This window comes from Prionailurus viverrinus, chromosome B4, assembly GCF_022837055.1.
Source record: "Prionailurus viverrinus isolate Anna chromosome B4, UM_Priviv_1.0, whole genome shotgun sequence".
Lineage (NCBI taxonomy): Eukaryota > Metazoa > Chordata > Mammalia > Carnivora > Felidae > Prionailurus > Prionailurus viverrinus.
The window spans coordinates 20499358-20523560 of NC_062567.1; the positions used below are offsets into that span (position 1 = coordinate 20499358).

Below are 24203 nucleotides of genomic sequence, written 5' to 3' on the forward strand. Positions count from 1 at the left end.
GTACTATGGTTTACTTACCTGTTCTACAGTTTATATTTTTATGAATTTATATAATATAAAACTATACTTACATAAAAATGCCCCAGGGTTTTGTGTTATTCTGATGCCAATGTAGTAAAATTAAAGTAAGCAAAAACGTTAACATACTCTTCACAAATTTCACAATTTATCTCAACGGGCTCATGTTCACAGGTGAATATTTGATCCCTCAGGTATCCTGTGGTGCTACTATAACCTTCTCCTGTCCTTTTTTATATTTTTGCTCAAGGCAGCATACTGATCATCCATATAATGAGCTGAAAAGCTGCTGTCTATTGCCAAGGCTAATAGCTCTTCATATTTGCCATTTGTCTTCAGGAAAGCATTTGTTTTATCTGAATGTTCCAAGTATTATCTGCATTTTTATGCTTTAGCAAAACAGATTGAGATTCTGTGCATAGAGGATGATTACATGTTGCTCAGAACTGAGATTCCCAAATCAAATTATTCTCCAAGATGATTTCTAAACACACTTTCTTATAGGTTCCAAAGACACATATAATGACTTCTGTTCCTAACATATATTTCTAATTTGTGTCCAGCGTCTTGAAACATAACATCTTTAAATAAATTCTTAACCACTAAATGGCTTGAGAACCTGAAGAAGGTTTATTGGATTGTATATTTTCAACTATACATTTGTATTACAGATAAGGTCTTTTATTCTTTTGGAAGAGCACTTTCATCATTAGCAATTATTTGCTGAGTATCCAGTATGTATAAAATACTGTTTTCAGTGCTGAGTGCATAAAGAGGTGTCTAAATCATGGCCCTTATCATCTGGGAACTTAAAATTTTAAGCCATTATAAATTAAGGTACCACTTAGTAGATTAACAAGAAGCCCATTATTGTTATTCGGTAGTATTATGATTTCTACTAGCTTAATATAGTCCTTTGTCCTGGAAAGAGAACTTCAGCATAAATTGATAAAATGTTTTTGAAAACTAGAAGACTATTTAATTGTGCTTTGAGTCCTCCAGGAAATACTGAATGTAGAAAGTTTCATACTCAATTTTAGCTTTTCTGTGCTTTAGAAATCAGGTCTCTGACTTGTGGTTTTTCTTCCTCTCTATTTTACAACTCTGTTGTACAGATTTTTGATTTTTCATACTCAAATACATGATTTTTCATACTCAAATAAAGTCAAGGCAATTATTAAAGAGGAAGTTGCTCATGATAACACTTTACTATTTGACATTTGTGGGTTGATCTTGTGATACTTTGGAACTTAAAAAATAAAATGTGATCATAATTTTTCTAACAAATTGCTTTTATCCACAAATATTGAAGCATTTGTCTAACCAACATAATGTAGTATTACTTTTATGAAGAAATATAGAATGGTTTGGACTTACGTCACTTTCCAACCTATATCTAGCTGCTACTATTTCAACAGACATAATATCTGTTAACTGTTATTTCAGCCTTACTTGAGGAAGAGAATGCATTGTATGAGCTTTTTTCTGTTGTATGTCCCTCACTCATGATTGTTTTCTATGGCCTAGTATTCTGGGTCTTTTGCAATATTGATCTAGGTTGGAAAATAAAGATATAAAACCATTGTCATATTCTTAGAGAGCTCACGGTTTATTTGCGTACAGCATATACACATGTGGAACTTCAGCCGTTAGCCAAGTAGAAGAACACAGGCAGATAAAGATAGTTACAAGGAGTTGGAGCATCAGCAAGCGAAGTGAGACAAACTGGCTTAGGCATGAAAACTTTTCTGTGTTGGTATAGATCATGATAGTCAGTTGGTGAAGAGAATAATGGAGGAAAGTAGACAGGTTTAAGTCCAGCTATGGACAGCAGGAACGTGCTATTCAACAGGACAGTCTGAGATTATTGTGTTCCTGAATGCTACCTTGAGTTTTCTATATCAATAGGTTGAATATAGACAACGAACATAGTCTCCCCAGTAAATAAGAGTTGGAGGACATTGCGATCACAATGCAATAATAACAAAATATGCCAATGTAGAGGGGACCATAATTAGGAAATATAAAGAGTAACAAAGTTCGATTACCGAAAGGAATGTATCTTTTTTCTATCATAATGCAGAAATGATATCTAAGTCTCATTTAGGAATAATATTTTCTGGTAAGAGAAAGAAGGAAGGCAGAGAGGCCAATTTTTTTTAATTATATAAATGTAATACAATAAATTTCAGAAATAATGTGCTCCTTTTTTTAAGTTCTTATTTTAATTACAATTAGCTAAAATCCAGTGTTACATTACTTTCAGGTGTATAATACAGTGATTCAGCACTTCCATACATCACCCAGTGTTCTTCATGACAAGTGCACTCCTTAATTCCCATCACCTATTTAACCCATACCCCCATCCTCCTCCCCTCTGGTAACTATCAGTGTGTTCTCTATAATTAAGAGTCTGGGGGCTCCTGGGTGGCTCAGTTGGTTAAGCATCCGACTTTGGCACAGATCATGATCTTGTGGTTCTTTCGTGAGGTTGAGCCCCATATCAGCAGAGAGCCCCCTTTGGATCCTCTGTTTCTCTCTCCCTCTCTCCTACCGCACTCACATTCTCTCTTTCTCTCAAAAATAGATAAACATTTAAAAAAATTGAGTCTCTTTCTTGGTTTGTCTTTATGTCTCTCTGTTTTTCCCTTTGTTCATCTGTTTTGTTTCTAAATTCCACAAATGAGTAAAATCAGATGGCATCTGTCTTTCTCTGACTTACTTCACTTAGCATTGTACTCTCTAATTCCATCCATTTCACTGCAAATGTTAAGATTTCTCATCTTTTGGAGGTGCCTGAGTGGCTTAGTCAGTTAAGTGTCTGACTTCGGCTCAGGTCATGATCTCGTGGTTCATGAGTTCGAGCCCCACGTTGGGCTCTGTGCTGACAGCTCAGAACCTGGAGCCTGCTTTGGATTCTGTGTCTCCCTCTCTCTCTCTGCCCCTCCCCTGCTCACACTATGTCTTTCTGTCTCAAAAATGAATAAACTTAAAAAAATGTAAGATTTCACATCTTTTTTATGGCTGAATAATATTCTGTTGTACACACACACACACACACACACACACACACACACACCCCATATCTTCCTTACCCATTTATCAACTCATGGACACTTGGGCTGCTTCCATAATTTGACTATTGTAAATAATGCTGGTATAAACATTGGGGTGCATGTATTCCATTTGAATTAGTGTTTTTGTATTCTTTGGGTAAATACCCAGTACTGCAATTGCTGGATGGTAGGGTAGTTGTATTTTTAATTTCTGAGGAACCTTCAGATTGTTTTCCAGAGTAGCTGCATCAGTTTGCATTCCTACCACATTCCTACCAACAGTGCATGAGTGTTCCTTTTTCTTCACATCCTCAACAACACCTGTGTTTTTCTTGTGTGTGTGTTGTTGATGTTAGCCATTCTGACAGGTGGAAGTTGATATCTCATTGTAGTTTTGATTTGCTATTCAACATTAGTGATATTGAACATCTTTTCATGTGTCTGTTGGCTATTTATGTGTCTTCTTGGAGAAATGTCTGTTCATCTCATCTGCCCATTTTTAAATTGGATTATTTGGTTTTTTGGGTTTTCAGTTTTATAAGTTCTTTATATAGTTTGGATATTAACACTTTATTGACTATGTCATTTGCAAATATCTTCTCCGATTCCATAGGTTGCCTTTTAGTTTTGTTTGTTGATTCCTTCACTGTGCTTTTTTGCTTTTGTTTCCCTTGCCTCAGGAGACATACCTAGAAAGAAGTTGCTACTGCCAATGTCAAAAAGATTATTTTTTTTAAATATGAAATGTATTGTCAAATTGATTTCCGTACAACACCCAGTGCTCATCCCAACAGGTGCCCTCCTCAATGCCCATCACCCACTTTCCCCTCCCTCCCACCCCCCATCAACCCTCAGTTTATTCTCAGTTTTTAAGAGTCTCTCATGGTTTGCCTCCTTCCCTCTCTGTAATTTTTCCCCCTTCCCCTCCCCCATGGTCTTCTGTTAAGTTTCTCAGGATCCACATAAGAGTGAAAACATATGGTATCTGTCTTTCTCTGTATGACTTATTTCACTTAGTATAACACTCTCCAGTTCCATCCATATTGCTACAAAAGGCCATATTTCTTTCTTTCTCATTGCTAAGTAGTATTCCATTATATATATAAACCACAACTTCTTTATCTGTTCATCAGTTGATGGACATTTAGGCTCTTTCTATAATTTGGCTATTGTTGAAAATGCTGCTATAAACATCGGGGTACAAATGCCCCTAGGCATCAGCACTCCTGTATCCCTTGGGTAAATCCCTAGCAGTGCTATTTCTGGGTCATAAGGTAGATCTATTTTTAATTTTTTGATGAACCTCCACACTGTTTTCCAGAGCAGCTGCACCAGTTTGCATTCCCACAAACAGTGCAAGAGGGTTCCCATTTCTCCATAACCTCTCCAGCATCTATAGTCTCCTGATTTGTTCATTTTAGCCTCAAAAAGATTATTGCCTGTGTTCTCTTCTAGGAGTTTTATGGCTTTCTGTCTTACATTTAGGTCTTTAATCTATATTGAACTTATTTTTGTGAATTGTGTAAGACAGTGGTCCTGTTTTTTTTTTTTTTATTCTGTGTGTTGCTGTTCAGTTTTCCCAACACTATTTCTTTTTTTTTTTTTAATTTTTTTTTCAACGTTTATTTATTTTTGGGACAGAGAGAGACAGAGCATGAACGGGGGAGGGGCAGAGAGAGAGGGAGACACACAGAATCCGAAACAGGCTCCAGGCTCTGAGCCATCAGCCCAGAGCCTGACGCGGGGCTCGAACTCACGGACTGCGAGATCGTGACCTGGCTGAAGTCGGACGCTTAACCGACTGCGCCACCCAGGCGCCCCGTCCCAACACTATATCTTGAAGAGACTGTCTTTTTTTCCATTCCATTCTTTCCTGCTTTGTAGAAGATTGGCCATTTAGTTAAGGATTTATTTATGGGTTTTTTATTCTGTTTAATTAATCTATGTCTTTTTTTGTGCCAGTACCATACAATTTTGATTACTACAGCTTTATAATATAACTTGAAGTTTAGAATTGTGATGCTTCCAGTTCGGTTTTCTTTTTCAAGATTACTATGGCTATTCATGGTCTTTTGTGATCCTACACAAATTTTAGGATTATTTGTTTTAGCTCTGCGAGAAATGCTATTGGTATTTTGATAGAGATTACATTAAATATATAGATTGTTTTAGGTAGCATGGACATTTTAACAATATTTGTTCTTCCAATCCATGAGCATGAAATGTTTTTTCATTTCTTTGTGTCATTTTCAGTTTCTTTCATCAGTGTTTTATAGTTTTCAGAGCACAAGTCTTTCAACTCTTTGGTTAGGTTTATTCCTAGGTATCTTAATATTTTTGGTGCAGTTGTAATGGGATTGTTTTCTTAATTTCTTTCTGCTGCTTCATTATTGGTGTATAGGAATGCAACAGATTTCTGTACATTGATTCTGTATACTGTGACTTTACTGAATTTGCTCATCAGTTCTAGCAGTTTTTTGGTGGAGTCTTTCAGGTTTTCTGTATAGAGTGTCAAGTCATCTGCAAATGAAAGTTTTACTTCTTCCTTGCTGATTTGGATGCTTTTATTTCTTTTTGTTGTCTTATTGCAGTGGCTAGAACTTCTAGTGCTACGTTGAATAAAAATGGTGAGAATAGACATACTTTTCTTGTTCCTGACCTTACAGGAAAAACTCTCGGTTGTTCTGCATTAAGGACGGTGTTAGCTGTGGGATTTTCATGTTTGGCCTTTATTATATTTATGTATGTTTCTTCTATACCTACTTTGTTGAGGGTTTTTATCATGAATGGATGTTGTACTTTGTCAAATGCTTTTTCTGCATCTATTGAAATGATCATATGGTTCTTACCCTTGTTCTTATTGATGTGATATTTCACATTGATTGATTTGTGAATATTGACCCACGCTTGCAACCCAGGAATAAATCCCACTTGATCATGGTGAATTATTTTTTTAATGTATTGTTGAATTAGGTTTGCTAATATTTTATTGATGATTTTTTCATCTTTCCTCATCAGGAATATCGATCTGTAGTTCTCTTCTTTAGTGGTGTCTTTATCCAGTTTCCATATCAGGATAACATTGGCCTCATAGATTGAATTTGGAAGTTTTCCTTCCTGTTATATTTTTTGGAATAGTTTGAGAAGATTAGGTATTAACTCTTCTTTAAATGTTTGGTAGAATTTGTCTGTAAAGCTGTGTGGTCCTGGACTTTTGTTTGTTTGGAGTTTTTTGATTATTGATTCAATTTCTTTCTGGTTATTGGTCTGTTCAAATCTCTATTTTTTCCTGTCTCTAGCTTCATAGTTTTTGTGTTTCTAGGAATTTATCCATTTCTTCTAGGTTGTCCAATTTGTTGGCATATAGTTTTTCATAATATTCTCTCATAATTGTTTATATTTCTGTTGTATTGGTTATCTCTTCTCTCTCATTTGTGATTTTATTTGAGTCTTTTCTCTTTTTTCCTTGATAAGTCTGGCTAAAGGTTTATCAATTTAATTGATCTTTTCCAAGAACCAACTCCTGGTTTCATTGAGCAGTTTTATTATTTTTTAGTTTCTATATCATTTATTTCTGCTCTGATCTGTTTTATTTCCTTCTTGCTGCTGATTTTAGGTTTTGTTTGTTATTCTTTTTTATAGCTGTATTAGGGGTGAGGTTAGTGTGGTTTATTTGAGATTTTTCTTGCTTCTTGGGGTAGGCCTGTATTCCTATAACTTTCCCTCATAGAACTGCTTTTGCTGCATCCCAGAGGTTTTGGACCACTGAGTTTTCATTTCCATTTTTTTCCATGTACTTTTTAATTTCTTCTTTTATTTCCTTGTTGATCCATTAATTGTTTAGTAACATGTAATTAATGTCAGTATTTGTGATCTTTTCTGGATAATTTCTTGTGGTTGACTTCTAGTTTCATAGCATGTGGTCAGAAAAAGTGCATGGTATGACTTCAATCTTCTTGAATTTGAGGCTTGTTTTGTGGGTTAATATGTGATCTATTCCAGAGAAAGTTCCATCTGCATTTGAAAAGAATGTGTGTCATTCAAAGCCATTGTTTTCTTGTTGATTTTCTGTTTAGATGATCTATCTATTGTTGTAAATGGGGTGTTAAAGTCCCCTACTATCATTGTAATATTATCGATTAGTTCCTTTGTGTTTGTTATTAAGAGTTCTATGTATTTGGGCTGCTTCTATGTTGGGTGCATAAATTTACAATTATCCTATCTTCTTGTTGGATTGTCCCCTTTATTATTATATAGTGTCTTCCTTTGTCTCTTGTTACAGTCTTTGTTTTAAAGTCTATTTTGTCCAATATAAATATTGCTACTCCAACTTTCTTTTGACATCCATTTACATAATAGATGTTTCTCCATCCCCCCACTTTCAATCTGTAGGTGCCTTTATGTCTAGAATGAGTCTTTATATGCAGAATATATATTGTTTTTTGTTTGTTTTTTTTTTGTTTGTTTGTTTTTACCCATTCTGTCACCCTCTGTCTCTGTCACTCTCTGTCTCTTGATTGGAGCATTTAGTCCATTTACATTCAAAATCATTATTGATTGATATGTATTTATTGCCATCTTATTGCTTATTTTGTTGTTTTTGTCTCAAGATTTTCTCTGATCCTTTCTTGTCTTTCTCTGTTTCATGGTTTGCTGATTTTCATTAGTGATGTATTTGGATTTCTTTTTCTTTATTCTTTACGTATTTATTAGTGGATTCTGATACATGGTTACCATTTGGTTTGCATATTACCTCTTCCTCACATAGCAGTCTATGTTAAGTTGATGGTCATTTAAGTTTGAACCCATTCTTTTCTCCTTTCTTCCTTACATTTTAGGTATGTCTTATTATATTTTATAGCCCCTTTTTAATAAGTACTTTGACTGTTTTTTGTACTGATTTTGTGTTTCCTACCTTCATACTGTCACTTTTGTCTTTCCTTTCCACTCAAAGAGTCCCCTTTAATATTTTTTGCAGGATTGGTTTACTGGTCATGAACTCCTTGAGGTTTTGTTTGTCTGGGAAATTCTATCTCTCCTTCTATTCTGAATAATAGCCTTGCTGGATGGAGTATTCTTGGCTACAGATTTTTCCCATTTAGCACTTTGAATTCATCATGTCACTTCTTTCTGGTTTATAAACTTTCTGTTGAAAAAACTACTAGCCTAATGGGTTTTATCTTATAAGTTGCTACTTCTTTTGTTTTGCTGCTTTAAAATTTATTTTATTATTATATTATGCAAATTTAATTACAATATGTCTTGGTGTGGGTCTGCTTTTTTTTTTTTTTTTTTTTTTTTTTGTGATAGGAGTTCTCTGTTCCTCCTGGATCTGGATGTTTGCTTCCTTTCCCAGATTAAGGAAGTTTTCAGGTATTATTTCTTCAAATAAATTTTATGCCTTTTCTTTTTTATTCTGGGACTCCTACAATATAAACGTTATTACATTTCATGGAGTCTCTGATTCCCTTAAGTATAGTCTCATTTTGCACAATTCTTTTGTCTCTATTTTGTTCAGCTTGAGTACTTTCCATCACTCTGTCTTCTAGGTCACCAATTCATTACCAAGCTTTTTCCACTGTGATGTTAATTCTATCAAGTGTGTTTTTCATTTCATTTATTGAGTCCTTTCTCTCTGCTATGTTATTCCTTATCTCTGTGTTAAGGGTCTCACTCATGCCTTCCACTGTTTTCCAGTGAGTATCCTTATGATCATTGCTTTAAATTCTCTATGATATATCTGTTTCACTTAGATCTCTGGCCATGGCCTTGTCCTCTTCTTTCACTGGGGATAAATTTTTCTGTCTTCTCACTTGTCTGCCTCTCTGTGTTCATATCTGTGTGTTAATAAGGTCAACTATGTCTTCTGCTCTTGAAAGGAGTAAATTTTTGAAAAAGAGGTCCTGAAGTGCCTTGAAGTACAGTGTCCCTTGTTCACCAGTACCTGAAACTTCAGGAGAGTATCCAATGTAGATTGCTTATGCCCTGCTGTTGTCTCAGAGTCACTTTTCCTTTCAGTGCAGTCATCTTCACTGACTATCTGCCTGTCATGGGTTTACTCTTTGTGGTATTAGTGGGACCCAGGCAGGCCAGCTCCGAGGAGGTGTGCCTGCCAGGGAACTTGGAAGTGTGACAGGGTGTTAGCAAAACTTGCACTGGGCCACTAGTCCATTGTCAGATCTCCTAAAATGATGCACCAGCTGGTAGCTGGGGGCCAGGGTGGCTGGGGGTGTGGCACAGTGGCTAGGTTTGGTATGCTATGGCAATTCTGTACCCAGTAGCTGGATGGGGCCCATATGCTAACAAAATTTGCCCTGAGCCCAGGGCTAAGGCTAGCAGGCTTGCAGCATAGGAGTCCTCAGGAGAACTTGTGAGAGTGGTACACTGCTAGCGGGTTAGATAGCAAGTATCTGCAGAGTTCTGCCTCCTGCAGGTGGCTCTGTGCTGGGGAGCAGGGAAGGAAAATGGCACCTACCAGCTCTATCACTTTTTTGGAGAAGTCTCCCAACATGCTTTGAAATGTTGAGGATGAACAGATCTGCTCCCCTTCTCCCACCCCCACCACCCCACCCCTGCCTTGTATAAACTTGTGGGTGTGTGGCACAGCCCACCTCTCAGCTTTTGATGGTTGCCTCTCAGCTCAGGCTGCTTTCTTTTTAAGCACAGAGACCACCTACGACTCACCCTCCTGGCTGGCCCGCTGCTGAGTCCACTGACTTTTAAAGCTCTAGAATCCAATCCCCCTCCCTGGTCTTACAAACTCCCACAATTCAGCCTCTCTGGTTTTCAAAACCAATCATTATGGGGATTAGTCCTCCCCATGTGAGCTACTTGGTTCTAGGACCCATTTCTCTGCACTGTCCTTCATCACAGCTTCTTCCCTCCTGTAGGCAACCTCCCTCCACCTTTCTGACCTTCTTATCCTTTCAGATGCATCTTCTTCTCTATATTTAGTTGTGGAGTTTGTTCCACCAGTCTTCAGATCACTCTCCAGTTTATTAACTTGGATGTGGATGATATCTACTCCCCCATATGGGATGAGGAGAGGTCAGGGTCCTCCTACTCTGCCATCTTCCCAAGCTCTGACAACAAATGTACCATATTATTAATTGCAAAAGAGAATTTGTTCTTTTTCCATTTAAAAAAAAATCCTTGGATATATCTTACAGAGAGGAAACAAATAACTGATCTTAAACCCAAACGTTTAGGATGTTACAGAGTGTCTTATGTGAGCCTGTGACAGTACTCTACAAATCTGAGTTGTTGAATTCGGCAAAATCTGAAAAGAGAAACTGTTTTGTTATTTTTTTGCTAATGTGAAAGTAAGGTTGTTCCTCTGATCGTGATTTAAGCTTATTGGGCCTCCAGGTCTTAAAAATCCGCTTTGGGTAGTTTGATCAATCCATTTTATTAGGGCATCTCACCATATTGCAATTCAGTTAAAATCTACATAACAAAGAGTGAACTGGAGAGGGTTCTACTCTTTAAATAAAATAGTTTTAATTGGGAGTAATTAATTGTATTCTGTACAATCTTCAACAAATTGATAGAGACATAGTATTATAAAGAAAAGAAAAGGACCACAGGCAAAGATAAGCTACTTCTGCAGAGTAAATTACTTTGTGAATGTATAGGAAAGTATTTAATAGCATAATTAGAATCATCATCTGTGTGACCTGTCAGCCTCCAAGCTTGTTCATCTCTCTATGTCCGGCTTCTGGTTAAGCATGTTGTTCAAATCTAGAGGGGTACCATTCAAATTCTTTTCTATATGAGTGACACCAGAAACAGCTGACTTTGGAACCTAGAAGCTATTGTAGTTTGTTTTTGTTTTTGGGTTTTGGGTTTTGGGTTTTGTTGTTGTTGTTGTTTGTTGGTTTGTGGGGTTTTTTTTCCCACCCTGTATCACATACGCTTGACCCACTTCATATTTTAGCTACTATGATTGTTACAGGACATGCTGCCAGTACCTTACCTCAAATGCCCACAGAATTTCTTCCCTTTTTTGGCCTCAGGGCTTTCTCTGATGCCCCCCCTAAGCTTGCTAAGCACTTATCCAGGAGTGCAGAGAAATTGAAGTCCCCTGGGAATAGCTATCAACCAGTGGGATTGGTGGTTGCTGCAAAAATGGGCCAGCCTCTCCCATCCTTTGGAGAGACAAATCTGAGGGGTGCTTTTTGCAGTTTTAATGGTCCTCCCAGGAAGATTCATTCTCCATGGTGTTATCCAATTCAATACTTTTCATTGCCTTTCCTTTCTTTCCTGTTTCTAGCTCATCCTGCACTTCTGTTTTCTGGGTCCCAAATCAGCTACCTCTATATTCAGGTACTTATCTCAGGCTCTGCCTTTGGGAAACCCAAACCAAATCAGCTTTAACTTTTTGATGGTGGTAAGTCACATTTAAGCACAGAGAAAATACTTGTCTGCTGGTTGGCTGTTCTTCTTTTAAAGCTTTTCGAATTTACAATTATAGAAAGAAATAATGCAGTAGCCTTTAAAATTTGAGTCAGAGCCAGGGAAAGTTTTGCCTGACTAAGAATTTTGTTTGACATTAATACTGGAGGACCCCAGGAGTTGTCTCTATCTATACTCATTCCCTTGGTAATCTGACCCAGTCTTTTCGCTGTAAATTCTATCTATATGCCCATGACCTTTGTGTCTGTATCTTCAATGCAGACCTTTCTTCCAAACTCCAGACTTCACATCACTACCAGGGTCTCTGGTAGACATCTGCAAACTGAAATGTCAAGTTTGAACTTACGGCCTTCTCCAAAAACTTCCACATGCATTCTTCTCTTGGTTGTTAGTAACTTCATCCATCCACTTGTTAACACCAAACATCTAGGAATCGTCTTTGACTCTTTTCTTTCTCTCTCATTCCATAACCAACTCATCAGAAAAATCTGAATCTAGCCAATTTTTACTGTTACACTGTGGTCCCAGCCACATGGATTACTTCAAAGCTTCTCACTAATTTCCCTCCTTCTTATCCTTGCCCACTCCACTATATTCTCTATATTACCAAAGTAATCCTATAATTACATTAGGTATATCGTTCTCACTCCCCTACTCAAAATCCTACATGGCTATCTGACTGAAGGTAGAATCCAAGTCCCTACAAGTGACCCACATATGCCCTTTATGATCTGTCCCTGTTACTTCTCTGACTTCATCTTCCATTGTACTGCCCCACACTCAGTCTGCTCTAGCCACACTCGCCTCTTTGCTGTTACATGTGCCTGGTATGGTTCCACCTCAGGTTCTTTATACTGGCTCCTTTCTCTGCCTGGAATTCTCTCCGATCACAAGTCATAATGGATCACTGTCTTACCTCCTTCAAATCTTTGCTTTGATATCACTTGTAGAATGAGATCTACCCAGGGCCGCCTGGTTGGCTCCGTTGGTTAAGAGTCCAACTTTGGCTCGGGTCATGGTCTCACAGTTTGGGAGTTTGAGCCCCACGTTGGGCTCTGTGCTGAAAGCTTGGAGCCTGGAGCCTGCTTCATATTGTGTCTCCCTTTTTATCTGCCCCTCCCCTGTTCATACTCTGTCTCTCTCTCTCTCTCTCTTGCTCTCAAAAATAAATAAACATTAAAAAAAGTTAAAACAAAGAATGAGATCTACCCTAACCACTTATTTAAAATTGCATCTCTCACCCCTAGCTCACCTGATGCCCCTGACCTTGCTGTACTTGTTTTTTCCTCTTGGCATTTCTCAGTTTTACATACAATATTATTTACCATTATGTTGATTGGTTGTGTTTGTTTCCCTCAGTAGAACACAAATTCCACAGGCACAGAGATCTTTGTTTTGTTCACTGATTTATTCCAGTAAAACAGTTCCTGACACATCATTTGACACTCAGAAAATAGTTGTTGAATTGAACAATAATTTGTTTCTGTCAAACTCTGTAAAACTTGAGGTACTATTTTATCAGTGCTTTCTATATCATACTCATTCCAAAAATGATTTGGAGTACCTTACAGAATAATACTTTGCAACAGAATAACAATTCAAGATGAGGAAATTGGGCAAGAGTAAAATATTGGTCAAGTAAAAAATCAGGGATAAGGTTAGGTTTTCTATGTTTACTAGAAGTGGACCACAGATTTGGTCCTAGGCAAAGAGAAACTCTCAAATTTCGATTGGTTAAAAATGATGGAGGGGCGCCTGGGTGGCGCAGTCGGTTAAGCGTCCGACTTCAGCCAGGTCACGATCTCGCGGTCCGTGAGTTCGAGCCCCGCGTCGGGCTCTGGGCTGATGGCTCGGAGCCTGGAGCCTGTTTCTGATTCTGTGTCTCCCTCTCTCTCTGCCCCTCCCCCGTTCATGCTCTGTCTCTCTCTGTCTCAAAAATAAATAAATATTAAAAAAAAATGATGGAAAATTTAACAAAGCTGAAGAACTTGTCAAATGTAGTTAAAATGTGACTGTGACCGTGACTGCGACTGCTTGTCATGGTTGTGTTATAAAAACCAACAAGCTCAAGTATACAGAGCACTTAACACTTTGCAGTGCAGTCAACCCTTAAACAACATAGGGATTTGGAGTGCAAACCCCCTGCACAGTCACAAATCCACGTATGACTCCTGACTCCCCCAACTAGAGCTTAACTACTAATAACGTACTGTTGACTGTAAGTCCTACGAAAACTAGAGTTTAACATATATTTTGTATATGTATTATGTGCTATAATTTATTATTACAATAAAGCAAGCTAGAGAAAAAATGTTATTAAGAAAATGATAAGAGAAAATACATTTACAGTAGTGTACTATATTGGTACTATAAGTTTATTTCGTTTGTTTTTGAGATGAATCATCTGTCATTACCTACATCAATATTGCCTTTCTTATATAATACGAAACACTGTAGATGTTAAATGTATTACTGACACTAGACATCAAAAATGAAAAGGTAATATGGAAAAGAAATTCATATTTATTTATAGATATTACAGTTCAGGCAGTGATAAAGAAGCAGTAATATTTAGTGTAATCAATACATTTGCTTCATGGTAGCCCACCCTGTATGCTAATGGATGAATCATATAAAATGTTTACGCCATACGGTATTACAATCATATTCATAATATTGTCTTGGAAACATTGTTACATTAAAAAAAACACTTAATAGGCTCATACACAGTTTCTCCAATTGAGAGAGAGAGGCAGACTCTACCGTAATGTTAATTCTTTAGAAGCAAAGTTATAAAATGGTAAGAAAACTAACACATTATTAATTTTATATTAAATATCACTTACTGGATGCCTTTGGAAGAATAGGTTATCTACTTCCATACAAGTCTTGCACATGATGTTCTATATAAAGAATACTTAAGTGAGGATGATGATGGTGACACAGAAATGTCTCATATAGTTCTTGCTTGACAGTTACTAGATTTTCACATGAAGACACATACACATACAACAAATAAGTTTAGTAACTGTATGGCATGGTTATTATTTAGTGTCAGTTAAGTGGAACTAGCTCAGCAAAAAGGTCTTCATCCTCATTGTTTACATGTTGAATTGGGTGTGGAGGAAGAAGGAGAGGGGTTGGTCTTGCTGTCTTGGTGGGGGTGGGGGCATAGGTGGGGAAGGGGAGGCCGGAGAAGCAGGCACACTTGCTGCCACTTTACACAAATATATCTGTTTTTCACTTCTCTGGTTCTATATGGTACCAATCCTTCTACCATGATTTGTGTTACTTTTAGCACCTGTATCAGATAATAGTCCTTGTAGTAAAAGAAGTTAAAAGAAGTCCTTAAGTAATCAGAACGCTCCTGCCAAATTGTGTGATGTCAACTTGTTTTCTGGTACTGCTTCTTCTTCCTCTTTTTCTTCATCATCTGGCACTTCTTGGGCCACACTCATCTCCCTCAAGTGGTCTTCTGTTAATTCCTCTGACATGGTATCCATTCACTCTTAAATTTCTCTTTACCTCCCCCACATTTTTTTGCCATGGCTCTGTTGTAAATCCCATGAAGTCATGTATAACATTTGTCGCGTTCTTTTTCCAGCAGGAATTTATTTGGGGGCTTGATGGCTTTTGTGGCTCTCTCATTATAACAACGATGGCATCTTCAATGGCATAATCCTTATAGACTTTTATGATATTCTCTCTGTTGTGGTTCTCTTTCATGGCCATGATGATCATTTCCATAGAGTACCATGTAATGAGCTTTAAAGATACATATGACCTCCTGATCTAGAGGCTGAATTATAGACATTGTGTTTGAGGATAAGTAGAACCCTTTGATGCCTTTGGTGTTGAAGTCAATAGGGTTCTGGGTGGCCAGGGGCATTATCCAATATAAAAGAACTTTAAAAGGCAGTACCTTCCTGGAAAAGAACTTCCTAACTTCAAGAACAAAGCATCGATGGAACCAATCCAGAGAAAAGTGTTCTTGTTGTTTAGGCCTTCCTGTACAACCAAAAGACTGGCAGCTGGTGTTTATCTTTTCCCTACAAGGAGCTGTATAGATAAGGGCAGTCCTGATCATAAACCTGACTGCATTTGCACAGAAGAGCAGAGTTAGCCTATCCTTTTGTGCCTTAAATCCTGGTGCTCACTTCTATTCCTTATTAATAAACATCTCTTGTGGCATTTCCCAAACCACCCTAACCCCCCACCCCAGAACAGGGCATTTTCATCTGCATTAAAAACCTGTTCAGGAAGATATCCTTTCTCCTCGATGGTTTTCTTAAAGGCATCTGAGAATTCATCTACTACTTTTAATTGGCAAAAGCTGTTTCTCCTGTTATCTTGACATTTTTTAAGCCAAACCTCTTTCTAAAATTCTCAAACCATCCTTTGCTGGCATTAAGTTCTCCAGCTTTAGATCCCTCACCTTCTTTTTGCTTTAATGACTTCACTTTTTTTTCAAAACACATTAGAGTCCATAGGTATACTTTTCTTATAGCAATCCTGCACCCACATAAAAGCTGCATTTTCAATATGAGATTGAAATGTATTTTAGGATGTGCCTGCTGGCATAGCTGCAACAACATCTTCACAAATTCCTTTTTCTCTTTCTTTCTTTCTTTCTTCCTTCCTTTTTTCTTTCTTTTTTTTTCAATTGTCTTTTCTCTGGATTCTTTTATCTTGAAATGGCAGGCAACTGCAGCTGCAGACTTCAATCTACGGTGCATATCAAGCAACTCAACTTTTTCTTGTAACGTCATGACTTTTCTCTGCTTCTTGTGGGAACTTCTTTTTTTTAAGATTTTATTTTATTTTATTTTTTTATTTTTTTAATATGAAATTTATTGTGGGCACTTCTAGCATCACTAGTGGCACTCTGTATGAGTCTCATGATGTTATTCAAGGTTTACGGTATTGCCCTAAACACAGGTAAAAAAATACGTGAGAGCCCTGAAAGGTCACTTTTTATGTGCTACACAATTTACTGGAGAGACAAAATGCTCATGCAGAGATGATTAACAACAGTTGGGGTTTTAGGAAGATACTGGCAATGCTTGAGCTCATCACAATAGCATCAGGAGGTGGCTACAAAATTATTACTGCAGTTAATTTTAAGCACTTATGATTTAATACTGCATCTTTACATTTGTTTACATTTCTCTCCACTGTGGGATGGTTTCATGTGTTGTCTGTAAATATATGCACATTTTGATAAATGTTAAAAAAAATTTAAATTTCTTTTAATGTTTATTTTTGAGAGAGAGAGAGAGACAGAGTGAGAGTGGGGGAGGAGCAGAGAGAGAGGCAGACAGAGAATCCGAAGAAGGCTCCAGGCTCTGAGCTGTCAGCACAGAGCCCAGCACAGGATGCAAACTCATGGACCGTGAGATCATGGCCTGAGCTGAAGTCGGATGCTTAACCGACTGAACCACCCAAGCACCCTAAATGTTAAATTTTATAATATATTTGTGTATATTTTATGATAGTAAGTGTTCAAATAGACTGGCATCTACATATATTTATGCATTCATTACATAGGCAACTTTTTCTTTAATTTGTCAATATTTCTAGGCTATACAGTTTATCTGCAAGTTTTTATCTGAAAGTTTTTTCAAATTGTCAACATTCTCCCAAAATTTTCCAATATATTTATTGAAAAAAATCCATGCATAAGTGGACCATGAGGTTCAAACCGATGTTGTTCAGGGTCAATTGTATTTTTCTTATTTGAGTAATTCAGGTGCTATATCTCATACCATCTGGGAGAATTATGCTATTAGATATGGGTGAAGTTTCAAGTTTAATATGTATAGAAAGTAAATAGTATACACTTCTTGGCTGATAGACAGCTGAGAGCTTCTTAAACTTAAATGAGAAAATTTCTGCCTGTTTAGCTAAAGCAATAAGCAAAGACTGGATTAAGAAGGGCTATTTCACAAAGTAAAGACTTTCCATAGATACTTTCTTTTTTTACTAATTTAATTTTTGTTGTGATTCTATTTATAGAGTTTGGTTTATTGAAGGGCATTTGCACTTGTTAGGAATTACTGTCCCTTGTTACCAGATGTCCAGTCTATAAAACCATAACTTTAATATTTTGTCTATTCTTTTTATTGTTTCTGATATGAAGGTAAATTCCATCCATATTCTTCCATTTTGGTCAGAAGGGGGAATCCTGACCTCTGTCTTCCAAATTTGTCATTAGCAGTCTTGACATTTTTGTCACCATCATCAGACCATCTGAATCTTTGACAACGTTCTTTATCTTATTCAGTACAATAACCCTTTCTGGCTTCATTCACATGACTATCCAGTTTGCACTCAGAGTTAATTAAGTTATTGTTTTCTTAGTATCCTACACTTTTGTACTTTGTAGCTTTTGATATGTGTGCCCTATCATTCCTCAAGTTTTTATCTATATTAGATACCTGTTTTTAATACCTTCAAATGCCACTTGGCCCTACCTCTTACTCCAGTCATTGCTCTGTTTCCTGAAAGCCTTGAAGAGCTTTGCATAAATACAGTTGTATTATATTTTGCCTCAGCTTGGAACTTCATACCACACTTTTAAGTTTCTGTTCTACTCTAGGGTATCACTAGAGTCATGGCACAAGATGCAGGAATCTGCTCCAAAGTTGTGAGTGCACAACCAAAAATGTACAGGAGTTGATGACTCTGAAGGCTACCCTTGATCAATTAAGATCAATGATGAAGAAATGTTTTCCTCTTTCATCCCTTAGATTGACTCAGACTCAGGAGGTCTCTGGAGGATTGAGCACCAGCCACCCTGAAGGAGTGAAGGCTGTAGGTCCATCACACAGTCTTGTATTGGCTTTTCCTCCTTCCCTAAAATGCCACTGTCACAATCCTTTTTTTTTTTAAACATTTATTTATTTTTGAGACAGAGAGAGACAAAGCATGAATGGGGGAGGGTCAGAGAGAGGGAGACACAGAATCCGAAACAGGCTCCAGGCTCTGAGCTGTCAGCACAGAGCCCGACGCGGGGCTCGAACCCACGGACCATGAGATCATGACCTGAGCTGAAGTCGGCTGCTTAACCGACTGAGCCACCCAGGTGCCCCTGTCACAATCCTTTCTTTATTCTCTCTCCTTAACTGCTCTGTCTCCGCAGTAGTTTCTATGCTACTGGTAATTGTAGAAAATAAGAAAAAAACTGGTTTGACTAGATCTCCTAGTAAATCATACCATCTTACTCTAAATGGATTCTTTTTCTGCAAAGTGATCCAAGTAGTCATCTTGTATAATAGTGCTGCTCGAATCTTTCATGTGTTCATCCTCAAGACCACCTTTCTTCTTTCTCAACACCTATTCTGCCTGAGTTGTTCACAAGTATAAGACTACACAATTGACTTCCACATTTTCTTTGGTCTGTATTTCAGAACAGTTTTCAACTGATTCTCCTTTCTATAAAAAAATAAAAATAAAAAAATCTTTAATCCATCTCTACTTCTTTCCTTTGATAATGAGAAAAGCCATCAGCTATTCTTACAGTTAATTTCTCCAACTGTGCTTTTCATTACATCCAATCCTCCCATCCTATTCTTACCAGTCTTTCCAGTGCCTCCTTTTACAGAACTTACCTGTAATAGAAGAAAACAAAACACAAAACCAACATCCTTTTTTTTTTTTACTTCATCATTATTCCTGCTAACTATGAACTTTTCTGGCTTTTTTTCATTCAAAGGAGCATTTATTGAAATAATATTCTATTTTATCACATATTTATTCCTTAAGCCCCAACCACCTAGTTCCAGTCTTTATTGTTCCTTGGGAACCACCATCTTAAAGGTCAACGGAGGATTAAACAGTCATTTTGCCTCATAGCCTTTCCTCAGTCATCATCTTTCATCACATTCCAGTATGTTCCAATAAATCTGTTTTCTTTCATGAAATTGTAAAAATTTGCACATATCTGTTCTCCCTCTTTACATTACCTAATTATTGTCTTATCCACTCCCAGAGCTCTCTGTAGGTTCTTTCTCTGATTCTGATCCTTCTCCCACACCCCAGTCTTATATTATTGTTCACTTCTTGTTGTGTATTACTCTTGGACAATGAGTTGGACCTCAAAGTTAGCTTCTCTAAAATGGAGATTATCATTCCCATTTACTTCCTCCTTACCTCAGCTCTTCGAAGCTTCTAACTTTCTTGTTTTTGAACAACAGTAATTTTCTTTAAGGCACCAACGATTTCTACTTCCTCTTTGCATCTTCAATATTTGAAGAAGTTAAAATAGGCACTCTGATTTATATACATTAACTCATTTAATCCCCATAGCAATTCACATTTTGTACATAAGGAAACCAAGACCCAAAGTGGTCAAGTGAGTTGCCTAATATCTCAGAGCTGCCTAGGAATGGGAACCATATCTTCTGGATACCTAAATTCGTATACTTTTCACTGTGTAACAGAATAGTCACTCTTAAACAGCATTGTATACCGAATTATCAAGAAATACTCAATTATGTTTTTTCTATTTTATATATTAAGGAATGAAAGCAGACAAATACATTTTAGAAAGAATATGAACCTTCTTCAACAAGAGTTGAAAGTTATAAAGACTTTCTATTAAACTTTATATTATTAAAATGCTATTTTAATAAGAACAACCTCTTTCTCAGATTTCTCAATCTATCAAGGTTGTGTTACATACTGAACAGGGTGGTTGTGTTATACAGTAAACTGGGTCACTATATTATATACTAAACCGGGTATATATTCCCTAATGTCTTTCATATTGAGTTCGGAGTTGGAAATAGTTTTTTTTTTAGTTTATGTTATTAACTGGATATTTGTCAATGTTAAACTCAACTCAACAATTAAAATCTTTACCTTTTGAGCTTCAGAGCTAAATTAAGTATGATAACTGAGAATAAGAATCTAAAAGTAAAGGGAGGATCAATCGTGGCAGTTAGTTAATAGTGGAGAAATGTCCTATGAGTAGACAAAGTGGAAAATTACATGATAGCCTGTAAGTATGGATTATACTCTGGGCAAAGGATGCACCATCATTAGGCAATTGCACACTGAACAACTGTCGGTTAAGTGCCATTTTATCCAATTTAGACCTAATGAACTTAGTAGATGAGATCTCTGCTGAATTAAGGAGCAATCAAAGCCTCATTTTGGATTCTGTGCCATCTAGGTCAAGAAGTTCCAAAAGTGTTGGGTATGACTTGGTACAGGAAAGAGAGAACTTTCTTCTCCTTCCTTCTGGTTAATTCTTTAACAAATACTTATGGAATATGATTTGTGCCATAGGAAGTATCATTTGGTGATTGGTAGATAATGATATAACAGAAAACTCTTCTTTGCCATTGAGGAATTTTAGTTACACTTTTGCTAATTTTTCTCAGTTACTCTGAATGACATTTTTAAATCAAAGTGATAAAAAAAAATTTTGTTTGAGTCTAAAAGCAAAGTAACTCTCTCCCCTAGCAAGAAGCTTGCTAAAAAGTCTTTAATAAAAGGGATAAGGAATGGAGAGGTGAGGATGTGTTTTGTGTACTCAATCTCACCTATCTCAGAGGTGCAATGACACTGTGGTTTTATTTGGAACTTTCAGGAAGGGATCCGGATCACCCTTTGGCAGGAAGTGCAAAAGATGTGTCAGAAGAAGCCCATGTCTGCCTACCCTGCAGAGAGGGCTGCCCCTACTGTGCTGATGACAGCCCTTGCTTTGTCCAGGAGGATAAGTATTTGCGACTTGCTATCATCTCCTTCCAAGCCCTGTGTATGCTGCTCGACTTCGTTAGCATGCTCGTGGTCTACCACTTTCGCAAAGCAAAGGTAAACCCAGGTACCCTGGTTATGTACTTCCTTTTTATTACGAAGTGACCACTTCTTTTTTCAAACAAATTGAGTTTTTCCAAGCCCCAGTTGCCTCTCTGTTTGGCAGAAGTCTTCCTATTCCCATATAATTAGACCAGAGTATGAACGTTACATTCTTTAACTTCCTAAGAGAAGTAGGGTTTAAAAATATGGGACCTTATTATAACATTTTCTTCTACAGAATGCTTCCCCCAATTTAGTGTGGAGCCTCAGTACTTTATTGCCTTGAAGAACTCTCTTTTCTATCTCTTTGGCTTCTAGAAGAATTTATTTTGCTAGTAGCCAGTGTATTGTTAATTTTTTTTCATATCTAGAAAGCTTTTTGGTATTTGTTATATTTCATTTTTATTTCTCTTAACCGTTGGCAAATGGACGACTATTTTTGAGCACATTATCCTACAAAGGGCTTATATGACTTTTCAGAGAGGCTGCCCTTTGGTTCTGTTCTGAGAAATCAAAGAATAGTATAAACATTTGTATGCTTCTTAGTCAGGGGTGGAGGAAATGCTAAAATGTCCAGGGTAAACATTTCTGGGAAATTGTCTTCAGTTGGTCACCCAATGAATTATATGTAGCCAGTGTTGTAAGAATTTGTGGTTCTGTTTCTTTCAGAAACTTATTTGTTGTATTGGGGGAAAAAAACACAAAGTCTAAAGTTTCCAGCTTTTCCAAATTCAAATGACCCCTTCGTGTTAGCAAAGTTATACAGATTGGTTTAGATAACCAAACTTACTGGAAGCATAAAGTGTTCCCATTAGAAATTTTAAAAATAAAACAACTCTCTGTGAATGGCATCTATTACAAGGCCTCAAGTTAACATAATAAAAGAAAACCCTCTATTGAGATTCTAGGAGAAGGTGTCCATTATGTTAATGTTATAGACGTTAATAGTTATTTTAAATAGTTTCATTAACAGAAGCATACAACACAAATTAAAATCAGGCTTTAAGTTAGCCAGAAAGTGCAAATGGGCAAAATGCTCTTCATTTAACCAATACTTGTTTTTCTTTTGCAACAAAATATGTGTTAAAGTGTATATGTAATAAAGAAGCAGGCAAGTGGAGTTGAGAAATATCTAACCACTGTTACCTAGATAACAACCCGTTTTTTAAAAAACCTGTCCCTGGCGCAGCAGGTAGAATTAAAAGGTCTATTTAATAAACTACTCTGAAATCTCTCTATGTAGTATAATTCATTTGCACAGGGGATAACAGTTCTTTACAAATTTTAATTTATTATAATCATTAATGATTGCTGTGCTAAATGGAGTTAATGATATATAATGGGTAGAATATTATATTGGATATTAAGAAGTCTGAGATAGTTCTTTTTTTTAATATATGAAATTTATTGTCAAATTGGTTTCCATATAACACCCAGTGCTCATCCCAAAAGATGCCCTCTTCAATGCCTATCACCTACCCTTCCCTCCCTCCCACCCCCCATCAACCCTCAGTTTGTTCTCAGTTTTTAAGAGTCTCTTATGCTTTGGCTCTCTCCCACTCTAACCACATTTTTTTTCCTTCCCCTCCCCCATGGGTTTCTGTTAAGTTTCTCAGGATCCACATAAGAGTGAAAACATATGGTATCTGTCTTTCTCTGTATGGCTTATTTCACTTAGCATCACACTCTCCAGTTCCATCCACATTGCTACAAAGGGCCATATTTCATTCTTTCTCATTGCCACATAGTACTCCATTGTGTATATAAACCACAATTTCTTTATCCATTCATCAGTTGATGGACATTTAGGCTTTTTCCACAGATTTGGCTATTGTTGAGAGTGCTGCTATAAACATTGGAGTACAAGTGCCCCTATGCATCAGTACTCCTGTATCCCTTGGGTAAATCCCTAGCAGTGCTATTGCTGGGTCATAGGGTAGGTCTATTTTTAATTTTTTGAGGAACCTCCACACTGTTTTCCAGAGTGGCTGCACCAGTTTGCATTCCCACCAACAGTGCAAGAGGGTTCCCGTTTCTCCACATCCTCTCCAGCATCTATAGTCTCCTGATTTGTTCATTTTGGCCACTCTGACTGGCGTGAGGTGATATCTGAGTGTGGTTTTGATTTGTATTTCCCTGATGAGGAGCGATGTTGAACACTGAGATAGTTCTTGATGGACCAATGTCTTGATCTATGTTAATGTTACTTAACATTTCCAAAGTTACTAACCTTTCAAACTTCTCTGGGTTGTCATATGAAATGCTACTTTATAAGGTTTTCATGAGAATAGATATCTTCGTGTATCATTTAGTGAAATTTCTATAGCTACAAACTAGTTGTAGTAAATAAATTAGATGTTATCTAGTTTTAGGATGGTCACTTTTTGAAGAATCAGTTTTCACAGAATGTGACATAAGGGGGAATATTTTTAGGAAATGATATAGGTTAATATAGTCAGTGAATGCAGATCTAGTATACTGAAGAAAGGAAACATTTGGTGAACTTTTCTCTTCTGATTTCAGTTATCAAAAGGAAGAGAATTGTAAAAGCAGTAAACCATTTCCAGTGTAAAGATGGCATGTTTATAACATGTAGATACTGGCTTTGCTTTTTAAAGTTCTCTTGTGTCTTTACAGCATTTTTTTGCATAAAGCAGAAAACTGATCATTACTTTTGAAGTAATACTGATGCCTCTCTTACAAGTTTCCCATTGCATTGCCTACCCACTGATAGTATAAAGAATAAACAACTTATAATCTAAAAATTTATATCTATTTTGACAAAAGAGAAAGACATTGTGTGCAATGTAGAAGTAGCATAATATTGTGGGTGAGTGTGCAGACTCTAGAGTAACATTGCTCATACTTGAATCCTGTCCAGCCCCTTGAATGCCATTTTACTTTGGGAAA

General features: G+C 36.9%; 1 protein-coding gene across 1 annotated transcript in view; it reads left to right on the top strand.

The window, feature by feature from the left end:
- GPR158 (G protein-coupled receptor 158) overlaps positions 1-24203 on the top strand; it is a 420554-nt gene that overhangs the window by 206341 nt on the left and 190010 nt on the right. Inside the window, exon 4 of the mRNA XM_047864839.1 lies at positions 21085-21308. Within this exon, the coding sequence (XP_047720795.1) occupies positions 21085-21308 (224 nt within the window). The remainder of the gene's footprint in view (positions 1-21084; positions 21309-24203) is intronic.